The following is a 26,371-nucleotide window of genomic DNA, read 5'->3' as shown; positions in this document are numbered from 1 at the left end:
CATAAATTAATTTAAAATGATGCATATTACAATTACTCATTCGTACATCATAGCTATCATCATTTCACATTTAGAAAGTTTGAAAATACAAAGCAGCCTATTTTCAAACAAACTAACATATAAATAAACAAATACATGCATAATAGTAGCAGGCGAAACAAGTAGTTGCAGCGATGTTCATCAAAAGGCCAGGACCAATTCAGAACCTTGGACAGCTCCACAAAAGCGCAAAAATTTGGTTTATTCATCAAATAAAATATAATACCAATAATATATATATATATATATATATATATATATATATATATATATATATATATATATATAAACCATTAAGTCACTTTTAACATTTTAAGTCTCAGAAACTAATGTAATTGTCTGTCAATAAAACAGGACAATGAAAGGAAACACCAGAAGTCCAACTTAAAAAAGAAAAAAAAAAAAAGAAAAGAAAAAAAATGGAAATGCTTTAGTGTCTTACCTTTTCTTTATTGGGAAGTGTTTGTGTTCTGGTAAAAGTGTCTCCTCCATTAATACTGATCAGTTCTGCATCTGCAGGCGGAAATGACGCTGGGAAAACCACTACGTCACTCTTCAGTGTGTCCGAGCTAAAACACACGTCATACTGCTGAGCAGATTTGGAGTAAGACCAGCTCCCGTCAGGGTGTGTGGTGATCATCGGGGTGCTGTACCTGCCCAAACTGCTGTCTGTCCTATGGCATTTTACAGCTAGCAAACTGATGAGACTCAGTAAAAAGATAACGGACACGCACACAATGGCGATCAGCAAATACAGATTTAAATCCGAGAAACTCTCCTCCTTTATCGGCGCATGTCTGAATGTGGTCTTGACGTCACCTGCGCTTTCAACAACCACAACATCAATAGACACAGTCGCTGACAGTGAGGGCTCTCCGTTATCACACACCAAAATGACCAGCGGGTGAGTTTCAGGTCATTGTCACTCATTCTCCTCTTAGTCCTGATCTCCCCGCTGCTGGTTCCGATTCGGAACAGATTGTTTCCTTTGGGTTCAGAGATGTGGTAAGACAGCAGCGCATTGTAACCAGAATCTGCATCTACAGCCCTGATCTTGGCCACAAAGTAACCTGCATCAGCAGAATAGGGAATGTTCTCTGTGTTAACGGAACCGAGCTCGGAATAGGGCGCGAGAATCCCGGGACTGTTGTCATTCTCATCCAGGATAAAAACATTTACAGTCACGTTACTGCTGAGCGGAGGAACACCGGAGTCTGTGGCCTGAACTTTGAACTCAAAGGTTTTTATCTCCTCATAGTTAAACGACTGTAAACTGTGTATATCTCCACTATCAGAGTTTATGTTGATCATGGATGTTACCGGGACGCTTTTCGAGCTTTCTAAAGAATATGTTATCCGGGCATTATCACCTACGTCAGGATCAAAAGCAGATACTGTATGAATAACAGCTCCAATCTGACTGTTCTCTTTCACATAAACATTAATGATGGGATCTGGAAAGCGCGGCGCGTTGTCATTCACATCAGAAACGTGTATAGTAATGACACTGGTGCTAGAGAGTGGCGGAGTCCCTTCATCTGTAGCTGTGATAGTCACATTATACTCAGATGCGCGCTCTCTGTCTAGAGGTCCATCTACCACTAAAGAATAATAATTTTTGTAATTCGTCTCAAGTTTAAAAGGCACTTTGTTAGACGCAACACAATTAACCACACCGTTTTTGCCGCCGTCCCTGTCAATCACTGACACAAGAGCTACAGCAGTGCTAAAACTGGCGTCCTCTTTCACTGTACTGAGGAGTGACGTCACGGTTATCTCTGGCTCATTGTCGTTAATATCCAGCACCTCCACCAGGACTTTGCAGTGCGTGGACATCGGAGGCTGCCCTTTATCACTGGCCTGTGCACGGATCTCAAATGCATTGTTCTCCTCGAAATCTATATTGCCTTTAACTGTGATGGCACCAGTATTCGGATCAATTTGAAAAATGTCTAAAATGTGATCTTGACCTGTCTTTCTAAGCGAGTAAACGATCTCACCATTGGTACCCTCATCTTTGTCTGTTGCGTTTAAAATGATCAGAGTGGTACCAATTGATAAGTTTTCAACAAGACTAGCTTTATATAAAGGGCGACTGAACTCAGGAGCATTATCATTAATATCTAAAACTTTAATAATTATTTGAGATGTGCCTGATCTCGGTGGATTTCCTCCATCCGCAGCGGTCAATGTAAGCTGGATCACAGGCTGTTTCTCTCGGTCTAACGCTTTTTGCAGAACTAGCTCGGCAGAGACACTCTGTTCTCCTCCTTTGTGCACAGCTAAAGAAAAATATTCATTTTGGCTTAGTTTATATGTGTTCACAGTATTTTTTCCTACATCCGCATCAGACGCATAAGATAGAGGGAATTTTACGCCTGGTGAAGTGTTCTCTGCGATGTCTAAAAACTGAGTTTTGTCACTAAAAGTTGGGGCATTGTCATTTACATCCACAATATTAATTTCTATTTGATAAAGCTTCAGTGGATTGTTGATAACCGCTTCTACATTGACTGTACATTTTGGTGCTTTGGCACAAAGCTCCTCCCTGTCTATTATTTCGCTCACATACAGAAACCCAGTTTTTAGATTTACCTCGAAATATTTTTTCTTTGATCCCGTGACAATCTGAAACATGCGGGATTCCAGTTCCTGAACATTAAGGTTTAGATCCTTAGCGATATTTCCCACTGATGTTCCCGGATTCACCTCCTCTGATACAGAATAAGAGAGCTGCCCTGATACCGCGTCCCAACAACACTCTAAAACAACGAGCACGATACAGACCACAATAGATTTCCTTCTGTACGGCGAGAACATTATTACATCCAGTGAATCCCGTGCAGTGATCCACGAAATAAAAGACCGTATTCCAAGTTCATCAATGCGAATAAAGAAATATTAAATAATATTCCATTTTAGCGAAGATAAAACTGGAGGTCTTCATACACTCTCTTAAACGTCCAGTCTCTCTGAAACAAAGCCGTGTGAAATCTCCTCCCAACTAAAACCGGGAGGGGCTTCCAGACACTGGAGACAGCTCGATATTCAACGGGCTACAGTGACACCACGTGGATTAATGAATAAATATCCACCAAGAACCCTTATAACTCCACAAACAGATCATATCAAATTGCAGTTTTTTTATTTTATTTATTTTTTTGCTTATAATAAAATAAAATATTTATTTATTAACTTATTTTATTTTTGGTGTGTCCAACATATGAGATGATATGGGAGTATTTTCGTCGTTAAAACAGTCTATTTTTGCATTTGCATGTTCTGCATTCATCTTTCATATCAAGAGATTTTTTAAACGAATTAACTAGATTTCACTATATGAGCAACATGATCTTCTATAATATCCAATTCCCTTTTATTACTACAAGGAATACTTTATATAACTTAATAATTAAACTTATACATGTATTATTATTATTATTATCATAAATTAATTAAAAGGTATGCGTATTATAATTATTCATTTGTACAGCATCTCTATCATTTCACATTTAAGCAAATTTGAAAATTCTGGTTACAATGCGCTATTTTCAAACAAACAAACAAATGAATAATTTCGTATTAGTAACAGGAAAAACAGGAGTAGTTGCAGCGATGTTCATCGGTCTCATCCAGGGCAGTGACGAGTCTGCTTACAGACAAGAGGTTGAGCAGCTGGCTGTCTGGTGCAGTCTTAACAACCTGGAGCTGAACACTCTCAAAATAGTGGAGATGATCGTGGACTTCAGGAAGAAACCCCCCCTGCACTCCCCCCCCACTCACCATCATAGAACAGCACTGTGGCTGCAGTGGAGTCATTCAGATTCCTGGGAACCACCATCTCTCAGGACCTGAAGTGGGACAATCACATTGACTCCATTATTGAAAAAGGCCCAACAAAGGTTGTACTTCCTTCGCCAGCTGAGGAAGTTTAACCTGCCACAGGAGCTGCTGAAACAGTTCTACTCAGAGTCCGTCTTGAGTCTGTCCTGTGCACTTCAATAACTGTCTGGTTTTGGTTCAGCTACAAAATCAGACATCAGAAGACTACAGAGAATGGTTCGGACTGCTGAAAGAATTATTGGTGCCCCCCTGCCCACCCTTCAAGAACTATATATATCCAGAGTGAGGAAAGGGGCTCAGAAAATCACTCTGGATCCCTCACATCAAAGTTACCCCAGTCAGGCACAAGAACAGTTTCTTCCCCCAGGCAAACTACCTCATGAACAGTTAAATGTTCCCCACTTATGCAATAAAATGTGCAATATGCTTATATTTATTTGTTACCCCTCCATCCAAGTACATCTCTGCATCTTACTTTAATCTATTCCATTATCATCTATAGCACAACTGTTCATACAAGTTATTTATTTGCATTTTTTAATTTATTTTTTATTTATGTTTTTTTTTTCCCCTGTGTGCTGTTGTTGTCTCTGTGTGCTGGAAGCTTATGTCACTAAAACAAATTCCTTGTATGCGTAAGCATACTTGGCAATAAAGCTCTTTCTGATTCTGATTTCTGATTCTGATTCTGATGTTCAACAAAAGACGACGACCAGTTCAGAACCACGGACAGCTCCACAAAAGAGCGAAAATTTGTAATACGCATAGGAGCACGAGATTGCGCCTGTGCAAAGCTCCTCTCGATCCTTTCGCTCACCTGCAAAGTGGCAGTCTCTATATTTACACTAAAATACTGCTTTTTAGAGCCTGACACAATACGGAAGCTCCTGGATTGCAGATCTTTTACTGAAAGGTTAATGTCTTTAGCTATATTACTCACTGTGGTTCACTGTTTCACCTCCTCCGACACACTGTATGAGATCTGTCTGGTTACAGCCTCCAAGAATTGACAGGTCAAAGCAAATGAGAAGCAGGCTAGTAAATGCCTCTGTGTAGATATAAACATGTTTGCTTATTTATTCTCCCTAATGATCCTGAAAAGTGCCATCAAAATTGATGAAAATTTGAGTTTAATTTCAGTTGAATAAAGGATCTGTTTCGGGCCACCAGAGACAAAAAGAAACAGCCAAAGTTTCCTTTCTATGCTCAGGATAAAATCATAGCGACAATGAATCCAAAAGCATGGAAATTGCCCATCTGTCAAAAATCCTCAAAGCTAGTTCAAGACCACAAACAATATTCCACACATTTCTAGATGTTTTTGCACATCTGAGCCCGACATTCTAGAGATTTAATACAAGAGATACACGAAGGAGAGGGTTAGAGGGTTCTTATATTTTATATTACCAAGACCAAATAATTTGTTTTACTCTTTACTTCATTTACTTCTATTTATTTCATGTAGACAACAAATTATGGTCTAACAACAAATTGCACCCATATTTCATAACTTTTACCCAAATCAGGCAAATAAATTTCAGTGTAAAAACTTATAAAGATGATTTAATTACAACACACTGTAAGCAAAACACTTATAACATTTCTGAACATGGTCTACGATTAGTCTATATTAAATGGAAAACTATAAAAAAGCCACTGTTGATTCTGAATGTCCATGTCAGGTTTCAGGATGTTCAGTTAAACATCTGAATTTTTGGTGCCTTACAAAAAAAAAAAAAATGTAATTAATACAGACCAAACTTTTGTAAGTAACTTGTGAAAAGCTGTCACTTTAAACTCTTAAAGTACGAATCAAAAGTAATTCAAAAGTAATGGAAATTTTAAAGATAAGCACTTTTCTTGCATTTTGTTAACTTCTGGTATTCTGCAAAATACTCCGTTAAACATTAGCTGAATAACTAATGGCAGGGACACACAACGACAACAATTCACCTGGTAAATCAATTTACCTTTTAAAGCTGATGTATGTATTTTCTGCAACCCAAACATTACCAAATGCACCGAATGCATTGCGGTGGAATCAGGTCAGATGATGCTGCCTAATTTAACAGCAGTACCTGCTGTGTAGTATACAAGGTAGGCTATGTCTTCTAGTATAAGGATAAAAAAATAATAAGCATAAAATTTTTCTTCTCTACAGAGAAGCTTAATTGTTACTACAAAAGTTAGCTCTTACTGTCTTATGACACTAAGAAAAGATAGATAGATAGATGTAATTGTATTAATTTATATCATACATAATATTTATAATATTACAATAAGGTAGTGTAATAGTACTCTTACTGTCTAAATGCTTACCAGTAGAGAAGAAAACTCTGTCCTTAAGAAACAGTAACCACACAGATAGGAGAGATAGGAGAAAGTATTTTTAAAAGAAGATTGCAATTCAGTGTGTTATAACTTTTATAAATGGTTATTAATGTCCCTCTTAATCAGAGTGGGTCAACTACTGCAGCATGGAGGTGGAGTGTGTCAAATTGGTGTGTATGTAGACCAAAAAAAAAAAAAGTATTAAAGTACCAAAACACATTTTTCTCAAAAACAGTAAAGGTGTGTGTGTGTGTGTGTGTGTGTGTATGTATGTTTCAGTTAAAGGTTATTTGGACAGTAATGCTATAATATATACATATTATAAAATTTAGTTGTCATTGAATTATGTTTTTAAGAAATTAACATAAAGAAAGTGTGTGTTTTGGTTTTAAATTATGATTAAAACAAAGTAATTGTTGGTTGGGGATTAATTTATTTGAATGAATGCTGAAAGAAGATGATCCACTCCTCTCACTCAAACCACTGTTTTCACTTACAGTATGTGCTTCTGTTCTTTTTACCGCCACCATGCAAACACACACATACACATAGAATTTCATACCAGTGGAATTGTCACTATAGTTCACACACAAATAATCGTATCTTATTTCTTTGTTTTTCTATATGAATGAGTCAATTTATTAACAATTGTGTATGTCAGAAAAATAAATCATGTAAAAGTGGGGCATCCTATTTCACCGCATGATTCCTGAAGATGTGTGTGAGAGAGACAGAGGGAGAGATAGAGAGAAATAAGTAGAGATGGAATTTACGTTCAGTTTCTGTGTAATCCAGGGATTAAGTTCTGCTGGCAGCCTATGCCCTATTTCTATTCCCTCAAAAATAATTTAAAAAAATTAATAATCATAATCTCCTGCACTGGCAACAAAAATATGAAGGCACATCACGCTAGGCCACAGAAATAGTAAGTCTTGTTGCAGAATCTTTTCCCAGAACTAAATTCACTTTTCTTTATTTTTATTAAATAATTGTCAAGTCCTGAAAAATATTTAAAACATATTAGAATAGGTCTAATAAGAATAAGAGAAAGTTGCAAAAAAGTAAACAATAAAAGGATGATAAACATATAACTGAAAATGAACGAATTGTATATGAAATACTTGAAAATTAATTAATGAAATGTGTAATTTTCAGTTCTATATACAGGTGTTAAGAAGTTTGGTCTTAAGGTTTTTTTTTTTTTTACTTTCACTTAGATTAAATATAGTGGAAGACACTTATTAGGAAAAAAATGGTAGGTAAAATAAAATAATCTAAGGCTTCAGCCTGTACCTTTTCCAGTTAATATGTAAAATGATGTGTACTTATCATGGAACTGTGAATGAGGGCCGGAATAAAAAGTCATTTTGATAATGAAATCAGAAAAAAAAAAAAAAAAAGGAGTGCTTACTTATAATAAATGTATATATTACTCAAGCATGGACCAAACACCACAGCATATACTGAGGTGCACTGAGTTAATAGATTCAATAACCATTTTTAAATTGAAGTAAAATGAACCTTGGATCGATTCTCACTGTGACACTTAAATGTGTATTTGTAGAAACATTATTGAAATAAAGCATATTGAATGCATAATACAGAGTTTGGTCATACTATGGTACATTCATTAACCAGAGGCTGAATCTGACCTTTCTGTGTCTGTGTGTACATACATGGAAAAAAATAAAAAAAATAAAAAAAATAAAAAATAAATTCCCTGCACTGTAAAAAAAAAAAAAATCAACAAAATGTTGGAAGGGCAAAAATATTTAAGTTGAGCTAATTTTATTGCTTGGGCTTAGTTGAAAAGGACATATTATATTAAGTCCACACAAATATATTTGGAAAATATTGAATGAACAGTTATTTTCAAATCCAGTCAACATTCAGGATGCCAATGTATGACTGAACTAATAAAAACAAATCGAGCCAACACTGAGATCATTCTGCACGTGCACGCGCCTGAGTGACTTTGCGGGAGAAACAGTAGCGCCATCTTGTCAAGTTCACGCATCAGGTAAGCTGCACTAAATAAATTATATTTTTTAGACTAAATTTATCGACAAAAATGTACAGCATATCCAATGTTTTTGAGTGGATATTTAGAAGTGACCACAAAATCTTCATATATTATTTATAGAGTCCTCTCAGCTTGTCTAAGCTTGTTAACAAGCAAAATCACTGAAGTAAAGAAGAGAACAACAACAACAACAAAAGAGCCAAACAGAAATTCAAGAACTACAACTGACTGCAGCCACAGGCTTAGAAGAATTCAGCTGAAGATAAAATACATTAAATCTCTGAAGATCTCAGCAGAGGAGGATTAAACAACTCCACAAACAGCATTACAAGCTTCACTTATTAATAACCAGACTGACTTTCTGTCAGACGTCTACAGAAGATCTTATTGAGAATTAACAGGGGTGTAGATGATGATATTTGTTTCATTTGAAATCACCATTGTGGTGGACAGTGTTTGCTTTAATTGGGATCTTGGTACTTATATTTATTGTGTTAGCTTTTCTTTTGCTGCTGTAACTGTGTGTTTGTGAAACACAATTGTTGCAGCAAAGGAGGCCAAAATAAAGCATGTTCAGGTATTATAAGCTCCTTTGTTGATGATGACAAGATTATCACAAAATAAGCATCTGATGTTGTGTTTTTAGTTTTGTTTTATATTTGCCATTTATAGCCACCAATCGTGTGAAGCTGCAGCACAGGCACCAAGAGCATTGAAATGATCACTTATTCTGAAGATGGACAAAATGCATGCATATGAAATATTTTGAGTAAATGCATCATGTAGTCACATACAGACATCAATATTGTGCACATGAATCACAACAATGGTGACAATCAAAACAAACAAAAAAGCTCATGTTGCATGATGGGTGGCTTCATAGTACAAACTCATTCTTAATTATCAAGCTTTTTTGTTTTGATTGTCACCGTTGTTATGATTTATATGCAAAATCTTGATGTCTGCGTGTGACTAAAGATTACATAAAATGTTTTGTGTACATGCTTTTTATCCATAAATATAAACACAAAGTTAAACCACAATATTGGACGCTCATTTTGTGAAGATTTTTCATCATTAACAGAAAAATGTTAACCCTCAATTTCTGCTTTCTTTGCCACAACAACTGTGCTTTACAAGCACACTTTTACAGCAATCAAAGATAGCTAACACAAGAAGTACGACCAAGATCCCAACTAAAGCAAACACTGCCGACCACAATAGTGATTTCAAATGATATAAATATCAACATCTAAACCTTTGTTAATTATCAATGGTTACATTTTAATTGACACAATTTACTGTAGTTTTCTAAATGTTTGACCAATTAAATAATATCAGCTGAATGGACTATAACACTATTTCAGTAAAGGTTGAGCCAACTAAAAAATAGCAATTCAGGCAACACTTTGAAGACAGAAATTGATTGAATGTAATTTTCTGTGGAACTTGCTATTAAATAAATTTTTTTTTTACAGTGTGAGGATGCTTGGAAGCAATGTGAACACCAGAGGGGGCAGTTGGATAGTGATTTCATCAAGGGTGGGGCTGCCATTAGATGTGTGTGTGTGTGTGTGTGTGTGTGTGTGTGTGTGTGTGTTTGTGTGTGTGTGGGTGTGTGTGTGTGTGTGTGTGTGTGTGTGTGTTGTGTGTGTGTGTGTGTGTGTGTGTGTGTGTGTGTGTGAGGGAGGGTCTTTCACATTTAAATGTGGTAGTGTAATCTGATGAAAGATAAAGACAGTTGGTTGGTGTATAAACCAGCATATTTATAATGTAATCAGGATTCTGTAAGAGAAAAAGGCAGTTATGTTTATATACGCACATATATTATATGTATGCCTGTGCCTGAAAAAGAGAGAGAGGAGAAAGGGGGAGGGGTGATGTTGTCAGGCAGCAGAGAACCAGCTCTGCAGAGTACAGCCTGTTGTCACGGAAACCGCATTACAGCAGGAGGGGGCTTTAACCGAGACCCCATTCCAACTTTCATTGAGAGTGAGGCAGAGGGGTGATACTAGGAACAATTAATCAAATTAGCTATACATCACAGAGTTTCATCTTATAAATATTAACATTAAAAGGGAATCATTAATATGACAGTCAGGATGAGGAAATGATAATGAGTCTCCCTGCAATTCTCTCTCACACACACACGGTACATTCTGGAGAACTGGTCAGCTCAAGCAGTGATGTGTAGCTACTGCAGCAGAGAGACATGGTCCTGCTGACTTCTGTCACCTCCCCCACAAACACGCTTCTTCTGTGAGCCAAAAACACTGCTAACACACCCTATTGTGTATTAAACATTCAACAGATTACAATACCCCAGTATGGAATCACAGTTAACCCAGTCTACATTTTTGGTGCTAATGTGAATTATTCACTGGTGCACATTATTCCTAAGCAACAAAATATTTTCCTTTGTAATCTTTCATCAAAATGTAACAACTTTTTTTGTCTATGAAAAGACTTTAGTTTTCTCATCCTACATTTTATTTATTGTTGAATATTCTGCTTTAATGTAAATGTGTCACATTACAGAAGATGGTTATATGTGCCAGTTGTACATAGAAAAAAGGTATATATTAGTTCTTGCAGAGTTGTTTCTATAGAAGAGAGCACACATACTCCCACAAGACACTTACAGTATGTACTTTGTTGAGGAGCTGCTGCAAAATTATGCTTTTCTCCGGATCAAGAGAGTGACTTTAAGAAGATATTATATTTTGTCTATAAATATATTGTTGTTGTGCAGAGTATATGTGTATACTATAGGGTGTTTTAGAAAAAGAAAATAAGCAGCTGCTTTCTCTTAATGTCATAGAAAAATCTTTGAGGAGATAGAAATTCTTCAGTTTTGGTTGTCGTTTGTAAGATTAATAAGCACACAAGCTGGATGAAATTGTGACTAACACTTAGAACTGTTACAAGCCATAAATTAAGTTTTATGTCCATTTTCTGAAAAACCATCCATATCACAGAAGACAAACATGCTTTTTTTATAATCTTTTTTGTGTTTTTGTCTCTGTGTTTTTGTTTTTTTTTTTCATTTTATTTTTGATGTGAGAGATATAATATTTTTGATTTTATTATTTTTTTGTTGTTTTTTTACATAAAATCAAAAGCAAATTAATTCCACCATGTGTTAATATTAATGGGGAGATGCCATCAAACACACACACACAGGCAAGCGCGAATGACATCTTGTGAAAGATGAAACTCTGAGAGAATTTTAATCCAAGCGTTTAATCATTTATTTCAAAATATGTTCTCAGATTGCTTTACACAGTTGTTCTGATGGAGATGGGACAGGGCAGGACACGTCTACCAGTCAAAGAGACGGTAACCAGGCCAGACACATACAGTACTGTACATGCACACTACCTAAGCTTCACTTTAACAAATAGTGATACATTTTATAAACAATAATGATGACCATAGAAATGTGTTGCACACCACAGCCAAACTCAGCTCAAAGTCTGAAACTCTAATTTGGATCACAGGGGACGTTTGACAGCTGCACAAAAATCCAGTCATTTCTATTTCACTTTACCCTCAGAATCCAAAACGATTCTGGGAGAAAATGGTTAGACAGTCAAATAAGACGTATGAAAGACCCATTCTCTTTAGAAAACCATTTTATCTGTCAGAATGCACTGCTCAACAACAGCATTAAATCATTCAAACCTTTCAGACTGAGTTAGAGAAAAGTACTCTCAAAACCTAAGGGCTGATACACGTGTAGACCAAGCATATTATTAAAACATAACAGTGAAATATTTCTTATGGGGAAAAAAGGGATATAAAGAGGATATAAATTAATGGAACTGACAAACTCTAATATCTGCTTAATAAATAAATAAATAAATAAATAAATAAATAAATAAAATTATATGTGTGTATTAAATCACTATATACACATAACTTTACAATAAAAAGTGATTTAATATATGTATTTACACACAGTTTAAAAGAATGAACAGCAACTGCGTGTTTCAATGTTTGTGAGTTCGGAACAAATACAAAAAAATTGAAAGAGATAAAATGTGTTTTTGTTTGTGCATAAAAACATAAAATCCATTTAAATCCTGTAAATAGGCTTTTTAGGTAATAAGGCTAAAGCAGCTCATGTTGAAACAGCCTCTGCTGAAAGATGCACCAGCCGCTCACACTGACCAAAAGCTCTGATTGGCTCCTGACACACACTGCAATAGCTATTTCATTACCTGATTGGTTAAGCACACTTCTGTTTGATGCTCCTGACTATTTGATTGGCTGAGGTGTTGCCATGCACAGCTCTGCTGGTGAGTGTGGTGATTTAAGCAGATTTATGTCTATCAGACTCTCAAGAGAATAATCGTCCAATGAGGTCTGAGTATTGATTTACATTTGGCCTGGTTTTGTTCACAGCTGTATGGGCCACACCCTCAGAGAAACCAGCAATGAGGAGAGGGTGTTTCACATAGGTCTGATGAGTATTGTATTACAATGAAGCACACACACACACACACACACACAAGCTGCTGCAAATAGGTTATGGCCTATTAAACCAAATCAATTCTGACACACTAACATATTGAAACAAAAAATGAATCGCTTATTGACAAACACTGTTAAAGTGTGAACTGGTGGCAACATTTTGTATACAAAAGCTAGTGCAAGCACACACATTTAAATACACCCAAAACACACACAATAAAACATTACACTGATCTGCCACCAGGTGGAGATTTTCATTTATGAGTCAGTTGTGAAACAAAGAAACTAAGGCTCTCTCACACACTAACACACACCTCTCTCTCACAATCCATGTCACAGGAAATGAAAATGCAGCTGGGATAATGTTAAGACATGAGAGAATCCACACAGCAAAGGCAGAGCTATCTGATAACACACACACGTTTACTTAGCTATCTAAATGGGGACATTCCATAGGCATAATGGTTTTTATACTGTACAAATTGTATTTTCTATGGCCCTACACCTAAACCTACCCTCACAGGAAACTTCCTGCATTTTTACTACTAAAAAAAAAAAAAAAAAAAAAAAAATTTGTTTACTTTATTTTGAAACCAGTTTTACAAATCAGGACATCCCCAAAAGGAGGTTTTTGGAGATTTTGTCAGGTTTAGCTCACGTTTGGGTACAAAATTGTCCCCAAAATATGGTTAAGTAGATACACACACACATCAGCTGCCTATGGTGTGTTGCATTCATACAATTTCTAATAAAATTAGGAATGATTTCACAGAATCCATTTGTAGTCACAGACACGCACGTGTATATATACAGAGAGAGAGAGAGGTAGAGGGAGAGAGAGTGTTTATATTAACGTGTGATAGTTATATACTGAATTTATTACCATATACTATTATATACTGACTTTATTTTATTTTTATTTTTATTTAGTCACCAAACTATATAAACATATAAGTAAACCCACACACATTGTAGTAATCTAGTGACCTGCTGTTGTGATAAACCTATTTGACCCCTATTCTCTCTATAATCCATTTACCTGCAAAACTCACATAGAAAATATAATGCACCTGCTCCCTACGCCTGTGACCTAATTACTCAAATATAATTTATGTATATCCTCAGTGGTTTAAGTTTTATGGATCTATGGATGGATTGTATGTGTAAACAGGGATATGCAGATTTCAATGCAAAGGTTAACGAGAGAGAATGGATAGATAGAGTAGTGCCGCAGGCGTGTGTGCTGGGATACTGCAGAATGACATCAGCAAGAATGCTTATGGGACATTTCAAGTGGACAGACACAGAACCCAGTGTTCCGAAAGTTCTATTCTAAATTCAACCCTCTGTCTCTCTCGTTCTCTCACTTGGTCTCATGCATTATCAAGAGCTTCATATCCTAATTCTTTTAAAACCACTTTAGCTATCTTACTATCTACTTAAAAAATAAAAATAAATAAATAAATGTTATGGTCTTACCTTGAGTGTGCTCTGGGGACACAGCATATGCAGGGAGAGCACAATAAAAAAAGAGAAAGGAGCAAAGGTTAGTACTATACTTTTGTTAAAGCAATATCTTGCAGTGCACACATTTTCAAACTCAAAGAGATGTGAGATCTGGTCAGAGGCCCAGCTGTGCATTTGTGTGCATCTGTGAGACACAGATGAACATTTGGAGTTTCCCAGAAGAAGACCTACAGTTGCAAGAAGACAACATTTAAAAGAAATGAAACAATACATGTGTTGATTAAATATGGGTTAAAATACATATAATACCAGCTTAAACTCTGAAATGTGTGATATGAGATATTTAGTTTTAATCTTCCAAGTCACCTAAGTCAAACAACATGGCCACCATGTACTTACCATTGTTAGTGGTATATACAATTTACATAAATTATATCTATAAAATCTCAAAATTTGACATCTGTAAATAGTGTATCTTTACATTCATAAATCTGTCTATTGTGTAATTTCTAGAATTTGATTACTGTATTTTTTTGTATTATATTTCTTTAAAAAAATATTATTGTGCTATATTCAATGTTATTGTCTAATTCCAATGTAGCCTATGTCTGCACTATTTCTGTACTTTATTCCGCACTGGAAGCTCATGTCACCAAGTCAAATTCCTTTTGTGTGTAAACATACAAATAAAGCACTTGTATCTGAGATGAGAATAAAGACATTTTAAACTTCTAGACTATTGGGAAGGCATTTATAAAGATCAAAGCATCAACATATAAGGGCTCTAAATATGCCAAACTCTGAGATAAACATTTCACCCACATAGCTTACTGGAAAGGCTTCTTACGAAAATCAAAGAAATGTTTTTGCATACATAATTCAGCAGTTATTTTTAGAAAAGTTTGCAAACTTGACAACCCATTCGGTGCAGTTTTCAGCCCAAAAAACTTACTGCATTAACAATAAAGTTATTTGACAGTGAAGAAAAAAAAAAAAAAAGCATCATCAATATTATGCCGGTCTCTCAGAGTTAAATTATGCATGTAAAAAGAACAGAACATCCAAAGCCAGGGAGAGAGATACATGATTATCAGTATGATGAAAAGTAACAATGAAAATGGAGCAAAAACAGCAAAAGGAGAAGAGAAATAGAGTGAGCAGAATAGTTAAAAGTAGGAGAAAAAAAAGGAACAGCAGCATGAAAGAATGGGGTTAGTGGGGGAGTGAATTAAAAGAAGATAAAGGGAAATTAAATAGGGATTAAAAGGTGGAGAAAGAGTGAGAAGGAAACAAGATAAAAGAAGTGTGTGAGAACTAAATTAGACAGTCAGTAAATGAACTAGCATTAACTGTTAATGTTTTAGTGGCTTCCAGTGGACTCTGCAAATATGTGTATATTGCACGTGTGAATGGCAGGTCTTTTACATGCTGGGTAAAGTTATCTCCCTCTTCAGACCACTGTAAAGCTGATGACTTTCCTCTGTAATCCCATTAGAAAGCTCGTAGTTGGATTAGTAGTTGGTCTCCCTGGTTATGCTGACAGGACTAATCCAACAGCACACATCAACACCACCGACACCACGGCAAGCGTGTTAGACCAGATTAACCTCAATACACCTGAGCTACACAATGCATGATTCAGACTCTCTTCAAAGCGATTCTGAAAATATTGACACTTACAGTGTGACAGAGTGATTCTGAAGAGCACAAGGTCACTGCTAACTTGCATATTCCCTAATGACAGTTCAAGCACGCTAAACACAATTTGTCACAGCAGTGTTCATTACTAACTGACAGAAAGAATGAAATGCTTTTCTGTCTTCTTGATGATGCTTAAAATAGCATTGCTACAGCATTTAATGCAGTTTATTCATGTTTGACAGAAAACACAAAAACTACAATAAGTGTGAGATGTTTTAGTCCAGACGTTTACAGACTTTACAGACCCAAATATCATCAATGAATGTTCATTTATAATAACCGGAAATGTCCTCACAATCATTTTCACAGATCCACAAAAGCCTGCAGACCTGGTAAGTGCTTTCAAATCTTTGCACACAAAACTTGGGCGAATTCCAAACGGCTTTTTTTGTGTCCTTGAAGGGCACTTTGGGAAGGGGACGGCATTTGTAGGGACGTTCCAAATGAAAGAGAACAACTGAATCCCTTCATGATGGGCCCTTCCAGAAGTCTGTTAGTGAAGGGAACACGCAATGGTCACTTCACGTAAGTGATTTCCATTTGTGATCATGTGAACTTTGATTAGGAGATCTTGTGATGCTTTTTAAAGCAAAGCAATACAAACGTAAATAGAATAGGCTAATTAAATTTGTCTATTTTAATGTAAGACAACATTTTCCGTCAGTGATAGAATTATGATTTAAGACACTAGTGTAAGCAAGTTCAAGCAAGTTTAGTTTAAGACACAATTAGATAATATTTGATTTTGATTAGAAATATTTATTTGCAACAACTGATGGAGTGCTGAATGGTGAACGCATGTGCAGCATTGTTGAGGTAACACTTGGTCAGTCTTTTCCTCCGCCAAGGGAGTTCCAGACACTTATACGAGACGATGCCTTGCACCCTTCAAAGAACACACTTCAAGGGCTCTGCCCTTCGAAGGGAGTAGAGCACAGGGATGTGTGGAATTTGCCCCTAATCATACAGAACAAAAAATTAAAATAAAAATCATGATGTCCTGCTGAGCCTAAAGGCAGAATGGTGACTTAACCTCACTGTCAACCTCAGCTACAAGCCCACATTACAGCCGACACTCTGATTACCTTCAGTAAGGTCACTGACCATCAAACTCACTGACACTGACAAAGCTAGAACCATCACACATAGAGATTATAGCATTGTCATTGCCAGTGAGTTTGATGTTCAGTGACCTTTATTGAAGGTAGTCAATAATAGCACACAGAGGTATAAACAATATACCATTATAGGTATATCATCTGTATTCATATTCCAATTATTAGGGAAGACAGAGAGAGTGAGAGAGAATGAGTTTGAGGCATAATTTCCGTTTGGAGCACAAACCGAGTCAACACCACTAAAAAATTATGACATCATACAAAACAATTAAACCACATAAGATGACAATCAAACATTCTATGAACAAATAATTGGTGCATACAGAATTCAACAGATATGCAGTTACAGAAGTGTGTCTCATACACACACACAAGTGGAGAGTTTAGATCTACACAATGAGAAAAATGAGAAGGAAGAGAAAGGAGATTTTAACTGATCTTTAACTTAACTGTAACTTGAACTGATCACAGTAAAAAAAAAAAGGAAAAGAAGAGTGATAAAATGAAAAGGAGAATGAAGTAAAGTGAAAAAAGATGAAGGAAAAGATAATGGACAAAAGCAAATCTGACACTAATTCAGAACCTGAGCTAATCTAAATGTCTTTCACAGCTGACACACACACACACTGCTTTCTTTCAGAGGGAGCAGCTGCAGAAGGATGTGGCTGGAATCACTCTCAGGTCTAATGAACACACACACACACGTCTAAAGAGTGGCAGACACACAGAAAATTCATGCTAATTCCCTGCACCTGCATGCCATCCGCCATCATTCTAAAACTAGAAATAACCAGCAAGCACGATTGCTGTAATGAGTGAGAGAGAAGTTATTTATAACCAGTCCAGAATGGACATAAAACCGCAGCTCTGCAGATTTAAGCAGATACAACACACTGGAATTCATGTTCATTAATAAAACATTCTGTCTAATTTTGATGATAGTTTCAGGGACCAGTAAGGGTTTAGTACTGTCAGCTGTGTTTAACTTTTTTTACCACGTTTAAATTCATACAGTAGAATTCCACAGATTTTCCATTAAAATCAGTGCAGAAAACAAAGTCAGTAAATTCTGTCAGGGTCTGTGTACAAGAAAGCCATTTAAATTCAATATTAAATGCAGATTCAAGCAAATAAATTGTATTTTAACCATTAACAAAAATAAAATGTATTCAATACAAAAATTAAATCAGTTAATAAACATACTAAAAAGACAAATAGCTGCATCATAAATGCATTATAATATATATGAATCCAACTTCTTAATTCTAGACAGTAAAAACAAAAACAAGCCTTTTAATGCAAAACAAACAGAACAATTAAACTAAAAGAAATGCTACTAAATAAAGAGATGCAGTTTGCTAGGTTATCCACACAAAACCTTTTTTTATAAAAAGAACAGAGAGATAGAATTCAGCCATATTTAAGCTGTAGTCAGTGAACAGACTAAATTATTCACATCATGCTGGCCTACATCTTCCAAATGTGTGTGTGTGTGTGTGTGTGTGTGTGTGTGTGTGTGTGTGTGTGTGTTCATGTGTGAGGGATGCAAGGATGCTGTTCAGACTCAAACATGCTCTTAAATTCACAGCGACATTAAAAGCTTCAGTGAACTCTGTGACGATCCCCAAAAGAACAACTCTCACTGGAGAAGACGCTCTGCTAGAGAATAAAAACTGTGATAACAGAAACACTGGTTGGAAAACTACAGAGCAGACTGTCAGATTTCTCTGTATTGTAAAGCATTCACAGGGAAAACACAAATAACCACAACTGTGTATAAACCTTTGCATAGATTTCACCTTGAAAGTATGCCTTCCCACAAGATCTGGCAAGATATGGTTTTTAAACAAGCACACGTACAAGCCTGTACAAAGTTCATATTATAAAAACAGCATAAAATTGCGCATATGCCCAGTTTGTACATAATGTTTACACATTACATTATCTTACATGAACACAGACGCATGAGATGCACAATGTCCCAGGTGTGCATGGAACATGAATGAGACACACACACATCCACACAAATACGTTGTTGATGTAAGTTTAAATCTACACATATACGTTCACACGAATGTGGTGTGTATTGATGTTCAAGTGTGAGCAAACAATTCACACAACGCGAATCAGTGCTTTTTCTAGTGGTATTTGCTCCAAAGCCCCTCCCTCAGGGCAGCAAAAAAAAAAAGAGCACGGAATGGAAGTGAATGTAGAAGATGCTTTAGCATGCTGAATAAACTGCTTTTGTGTGGAAACAGCTTGCCATATAACAAATTGACTGCCTGTTCACTAATCTTTAACATGACATATGTTTACTACAGAAAAATAGACCATGATACAGATGCTGAGATTACCATCTCCTTTAATATAAGCATTTCTTGTTGTTCTACGAGTACTTTCAAAATGGCTGCTGTCTCTGCAGAACACACACATATATGAACCTGCTCTTACCACACATGCACACACACACACACACATACAAGTGGAGATGAGTCACTGTTGTTCTTCCTCCTCCATGCTTTTACGTCAAGTCTCTCTCTTGCTATCATCCTGAATAGAACTAAATATATCACTGAGCTTTTAAAGATAACATTAAAAATGTAATTATTTCATCATCATATTCTGGATGCCAAAGAAAAGGAAACAACATACATTTTAATTTAAACATGTTTGGATTTAGAAATCTAGCTTGTGCAAGATGCTGATGCATCAGCCAATGTGTAATACGGGAAATAAATAGAAACACTTTGTCATATCACAAATGATTCACTAATGGGGCAATCTAAACTTTTTACAGAATGTATAAATGACTTTTGATATTCTTATTAATATTTATTAGTGCTGTAAAAGTATTTCATTGAATGTGAAATTATTGCAGTATAAAAGTATATTTAAAAACTTTAATGCTAGGTGGGATTAATCAAGATTACTTTCAGAAAAAAAAGTTTGATTAATTAATTTTTTAATAGATTGACAGCACTAATATTTATATATTTTCAAAGTGTCATTAGTGTAAAATACTTGATCAGCTATTCTATTTAAAACTGTGTCCGAAATGTACATCTAATTCATGGAATCTGCACATTCTGCTCTGTACTTTCACATTACTCCATACTTCTTTGTTGCTGTTAAGTTTAAATGACATAGAACAGATCACTGTTTTCAGGAGAAGCAAGAACTCTGGCAAAATGCTGACTTGCAAAGCATTTAATTTTTCACATGATTTAATATTACCCAGAATGCCACGCAGTACAGAGACCACAGGGGACATATGACCTAACAGCTCAGGACTCCAGAAACCATCTATAAATATGGCTAGAAACATGGATACTATAACAGAGACACTTGTTCCCCGCAGCATGGATTTAACCCAATTTAATTTGGGATTTACACGTCTTAAAACTTGCAAATAAAAATCTCACATATAAAACAGGCACAGACCTTCTAAAAATAGAACTCATATCTCTGACTCCACCCACATCCAGCACACAGCTATGCTTTCAGCCTAAGAGCTCTCTTGTGGGCTTTATAGTGCTCTGGCAATCACAAACTGTAGCTTTGAAAAGGTGTCAATCATCTATGTTACAATCATCAAGTTATGTGTTTGGAATAGCATGCTAACATACTACTCTTTCTGAAGTATATAGTATGTACACTCTCAGAAATAAAGGTACAAAAGCTGTCACTGAGGCGGTACCTTTTCAAAAGGTACATGTTTGTACCTAAGGGGTTTATTTTGGTACCATAAAGGTACATATTAGTACTTAAAGTGTGCATATTAGAACCTAAGAGGTACAAACAAGTACCTTTTAAAAAGGTACCACCCCAGTGGCAGCTTTTGTAACTTAATTTCTGAGAGTGTATACTGTACACAGGATGTCATTTTGTTTATATATGTATCCAATACTTGGATGACCTACAGCATTTTTCAATGCCTATGCTATGAGTTCAACGCATTTAACCTGAAGTGATATCAACTGTCTATTTGATCACACTCTAAAGACCCTAACATAAGACATTTTTATACACAGCTGTATTCAAATGCAAACCAGCTTTACTAGATAGTAACAGTAACACTGGCAGACTTAGACATTTAATGTGATGAGGTAGTGTGACAACATAACATACTACTATTTGTAATGTAAAGCATCTGACACACACTTGCAGAAAGAAACAAGAGTATGCTGAAGTATATACTATATAAAGTATGCTAATTATATAGTAAATGAACAAAGACAGACAATAAAAGCATGATACATTTCATTAAAGACCAATGCATCCAATAATAATATTCATAATTTATATTAAATACAATTCCAAAGCCGTCATGACTATTTCTCTGACCATTAGGAAAGAGAAAGTTCAGAAGATAAATGAAGACTTAAAGTCAAAGATTATATAAAGGAGAGAGAGAGAGAGATGAGACCACTTGAGACCAGCTGCAGAGATATAGAGGACAGAGCTACTTATAACCACATGAACCAAAAGCAGAACTGATGTGACCTACTAAAGTACTGAACCACTGCAGAATGGACCTGACCTGCTCTCATGCACATATATTCACAGAACTGTCTGGCCTGCACATAATGTTATGCCATTGTTGTCACAGTTTGGGTTTTCTTGCTCAGGCCTTTTGTACATTTGCATCTACACAGTTCTGCATTCACCTGCCAGAGCAATAACAACAAACGTCAGTGCATGGACCTGCCCTGCTAAACAGACATTAAAATGATCTCCTGTGTGCCAAAGGCTCAGGCGATTCTGTTCTGCACTGAGAGTAAGATGTCAGCTGATTTGGATCTCGGATGATCTTTCAAAAGTAATGTGGTTCTGAAATAAAGATCATTCCAGATTAAAAACTCAAAAATGTACAGCTATCTAACTGTGAATGTGGAATGCTGGTGCATTAGTAAAGAAATTGTATCCTGAATAACTAGTCCAACACAGTCTTTTTCAATTAGCATACATATTTAAAAAGGTAACAAAACATTAAAATAAAACTGTTTTTCCTTTGCATCAAGAATATGACTAGTAAAATAAAAACACAGGCAACAGAGCAGCACTTCGATCCAAATCAAAACAACAAAACCACACTCAGCAGACTGACCAGCTAACAGACAAAAAAAAAGACAAAAAAAAAAAAGACTTAATTGTTCGCTTTAATTGTAAGTGTACAATTTTTTTAAATATATCCCTCTCAAATACCTGAAAAATGCCTTCTGTTACCTAAGCAACTGGAATCAGTAAACAAAGAAAGTGCTCTAGCTCTGCTGTTACCATAGCAACTGGGTGGGCAAAAAAAAAAAAAATAAAATAAAAAAAATAAGATCTAAATGTCTGCCACTCATTATTTTTATAAAATTAAAAATATTCATACAATTCAATATTGTGAAATTAATTTTGCAGTTATTTTGTACAGCTTGAATTCCATAGTACTGATAAATCAACTGCACTGCTAAATAATTAAACAGTCAATGTAATTTATCTTGAAATCTGAACCTAAGATGAGCAATTGAAACAGAGTCCAACTGAATAGATTTCCAACATTATAAAATCCAAAGTTTTTATTCAGACACCGAACAAAGACTTCAAATAGCAGATGCAGCAGCAACTTAACGTGATGCTGAGTAGCACCGTGGCTGAACTGGTATATGATCAGTGTGTGTGTGTGTGTGTGTGTGTGTGTGTGTGTGTGTGTGTGTGTGTGTGTGTTTGCTGGACCAGACTCAATATTCTGCTGATCTCTGCAGTACCTAATTAGACTCTGAACTCTCTGCACAGCAGGACAGTGGATTTTATCATCCACACACAGAACAATTAAAAACCTAACTCATCCCAACATTCTATTTAAAATATATTTTTAATTTAGACAAATTGTTATATACTGTAATAGTATATAACAATTTTTCTATATTAATAGATAGATAGATAGATAGATAGATAGATAGATAGATAGATAGATAGATAGATATTTAGATAGATAGATAGATAGATAGATACTGCAAAAGAAAATTACAAGGGAAACGAAAGAGATGAGAAGAGCGAGGGAAGAAAAAACTGAAAGTGAAGAGAGATGAAATCACTGTGGCTGGGGGAGCGCTGTGTGTGTTCAGCAACATGGATTAAGGCCAATGCTGTCTGCTTGATGGACTAAAATATACTCAAGTAACAGCCTGAGGTGTTCAGCACATAAATAAACACTCTCAAACAGATACAAAAAAAAAAAAAAAAACTGCTGTCATCTGAGCACTACATTAAAACAAGCAACATCATTAATATGATGTTTATTTACACAGAAACAATCTGAAAAACCAAAGACAAGCATGACAGCACATCCCACTTCACACACACCGAGAGAACACGCAACTGAAACTACCTCCCACAATCAAACACATGACTCTGTGTGTCCTCTTCACAGGGGGCTGAATCTGTTGACACCATCTGCTGACTAGATTACAGTATAAACTTCTCCATCTAAATCCATTTCATGTAATAAACCCATTTGTTTAAAACCAAGCAAGCTGACCAACCAATGTATGCAGTTAATCTCTCTCTGTTTGTCTCCATTTCCTGTTCATGTTTCCTTTTCTCAGGGTGAAGGGTGTGTTGCTATGGATACCAGACAGCGAATGAATGGGAATCAGAATGTGCAGTGTGATGGAACGTTAATGATGACACGATTTCATAACATCTGCAAGCATATGCAGTGATACATAAACAGATACATATGTTCATTCCTTGGGTTTTAAAACTCTCATAATCTCATCATTCAGATTCAGGGTCCTTCAGCCTGTTGAACACTTTTACATTGGTGATCAGCTTGTCTTTTTCATGTCCTAACATGAAAAAAACTACTGCATTTGTTTATTTTGAATGTATTTAAGAGGGTGATGAGAGGACAGTACGGCCAAAGAAAAAAAAACACAAAAGCCATCAGAGATCACAATTTTACCTCTCCAGAATCTGTCCTCCTGCGATCAGGTATGACTAGAGTATTTCCATTACTGCCCGGGACTATAGTAGAGCCGATACTCATTCTGGGTCCAACTAACATGTACCGTTTGTCTCCAGATCTGTACTGGATGCTGTGACACAGAGTCCCGTCGTAATTTGTATCCTGTAAATACTTGGAGTCTGTCGATTTAGAGCACTGCATTACAATCAACACGATGATGCTGATGACAAAAAGCACTGAAACCGAGCCCAAAGTGATGATCAAATAAAATGTCAGGTTGTTTTCCTCCTCATCTTTTACTGTGTTTTTCACATCAGAAGCAGCAAAAGCCTCTTTGGGCTCCACAACTTTGACAATCACAGTCGCTGTTGCTGAGAGTGAAACGTTCCCATTGTCTTTGACCAGTATGAGCAGTTTATGCTGGGCCTCGTCTGTTTCTGTGAATGAGCGAAGGGTCCTTATCTGTCCTGTATAACGGTCCAAACTAAAGAGAATGTGGTCACTAACTTCCTGCAGTGAAAATAATAACCAGCCGTTGTATCCTATATCTGCGTCATAGGCTCTGACTTTAGTCACCAAATGACCTGCATTCACATTACGAGGAATCTCTTCCACACCCTCAGCAGAACCGTTAGCGCTGACTGGATATAAGATCACTGGAACGTTGTCGTTCTGATCCAGAATAAACACATTCACTGTCACGTTACTACTGAGAGATGGAGTTCCAGAGTCTGTAGCAACAACATGGAACTGAAACATTTTAACAGTTTCAAAGTCAAAGCTCTTAAGCGCATAAATCTCCCCATTTTCTGAGTTAATATTAATGAAAGACACATATTTGTTTTCATCTCCAGTGTCTCTCCAAATGTTATAGTGTACAATAGCATTTTCATCTAAATCATGATCAGAAGCAGATACAGAAAACAAAGATTTGCCTGGAATATTGTTTTCCATCACATAAAAAGCATAGGGTGAAAGAGAAAATTCTGGACTATTGTCATTTACATCTAATACCTGCACAGTTATAGTTTTAACTGAAGACAGAGGTGGCTGCCCAGCATCTTTGGCTACTAACGTGATGTCATAGTGAGGCACAGTTTCTCTATCAAGAGATGAGGCGGTAACCAGTGCGTAAATGTTATCTTGGGATGATGCCGTTAGTCTGAAAGGTATTTCTTCAGTTATGTAGCATAACACTTTCCCGTTTACACCAGAGTCCAAATCACTAACACTGATTAAAGCCACTGTGGTTCCAATTTTAGAGTCTTCAGGCACTACACTTGAAAACGATGTCACTTCAATCTCAGGCACATTGTCATTTACATCAACGATTTTTATGGTTATACTCTTATCTGATGTGAGAGGAACAGGTCCTTTGTCTGATGCTTGGATATCTATTTCAAAGTTATTCATCTCTTCAAAATCTATTGGGCCAATCACAGTCATTTCTCCAGTACTGGAGTTTAAATCAAAAAGTTGTTTTAGACTATCCTCTATATCCTTTCCAAACGAATAAAAAATCTCTCCATTTGGACCATCATCCATGTCAGTAGCATTAACCTGTATAACAGTTGTGCCTACAGGGACATTTTCTTGAAGCGTCACAGAGTAAAGTTCTTGTGTGAAAACTGGCATATTGTCATTAACATCTAAAACGTCAACTACTATATCCATTGTTCCAGACTTTGGGGGTCGCCCTCCATCAAGCGCAGTGAGGACTAGCTTGTGTCTACTGCTTGTTTCTCTATCCAAAGGCTTTTGAAGAATCAAAAAGGGCATTTTGCGATCTTCTCCGCGATCTTTAACCTCTATGCGGAAATTGTCATTATGACTGAGTTTATATTGTTGAACAGAGTTCATGCCGCCATCGGGATCCCGCGCCGCCTGTAACTGATATCGTGCTCCAGGTAGGGCAGATTCCCATATTTCCAACCGCTTTTCTTTTTCTGAGAATGTCGGAGCATGATCATTGACGTCCAAGATTTCAATCGACACGTAGTGAATTTCCAAAGGGTTTTCCAGCGCGATTTTTAGACTGATGACACACGAGCTGCTTCTCTCGCACACCTCCTCTCGATCTAGCTTTCCATTAACACTTAAAATCCCGTCATTTACCGTGAACAGCGAGTCGCCTGAAGTTGAAACTATCCGAAATCCTCTCTCCTTTAACGTTCTGGTATCGAGACCTAAATCCTTCGCAAGGTTTCCGACCACTGATCCTTCTTTCTGCTCCTCAGAAAGAGAATATCGTATTTGTGCGCGAACCTCTCTCCAAAGCAGCATTTCCAATGCCATGAATGTAAGTATGAGGCGCCATGACGAACGCGCCCTTTGTTGCATTTTGCAGAAAATTAAAACGGCGTTTAGAGATGTTCCACTCTAAAATTTTAAAACATAAAAAAATGTTATGTTTTGAAC

At 36.3% G+C, this 26,371-nt stretch overlaps 1 protein-coding gene and 1 pseudogene across 1 annotated transcript; both read right to left on the bottom strand.

Annotated features, from left to right (window-relative positions):
* Window positions 1–368: 368 nt before the first annotated feature.
* Window positions 369–3,168, bottom strand: LOC109101884 (annotated as a pseudogene).
* Window positions 3,169–13,598: 10,430 nt separating this feature from the next.
* On the bottom strand, window positions 13,599–26,371 carry LOC109101849 (protocadherin gamma-A11-like). The gene is made up of 2 exons (XM_042770603.1): window positions 23,951–26,371; window positions 13,599–14,203 (listed from the first exon to the last, which is right to left on the bottom strand). The coding sequence occupies exons 1-2, from the start codon at window positions 26,291–26,293 to the stop codon at window positions 14,180–14,182; spliced, it is 2,367 nt and encodes a 788-aa protein (XP_042626537.1). The 5' UTR covers window positions 26,294–26,371; the 3' UTR covers window positions 13,599–14,179.

Source organism: Cyprinus carpio, chromosome A14, assembly GCF_018340385.1.
Source record: "Cyprinus carpio isolate SPL01 chromosome A14, ASM1834038v1, whole genome shotgun sequence".
Taxonomy (NCBI): domain Eukaryota; kingdom Metazoa; phylum Chordata; class Actinopteri; order Cypriniformes; family Cyprinidae; genus Cyprinus; species Cyprinus carpio.
This window is presented reverse-complemented; position numbering and strand designations above follow the sequence as displayed.

Excerpts from the sequence above, each read along its gene's own strand:
- LOC109101849 (XM_042770603.1), bottom strand. The coding sequence starts at position 26,293 with ATGCAACAAAGGGCGCGTTCGTCATGGCGCCTCATACTTACATTCATG. Across the intron at positions 14,204-23,950 it reads GGAGGACAGATTCTGGAGAG|AGCACACTCAAGGTAAGACC; the intron begins GTAAAATTGTGA and ends CTGTGTCCCCAG.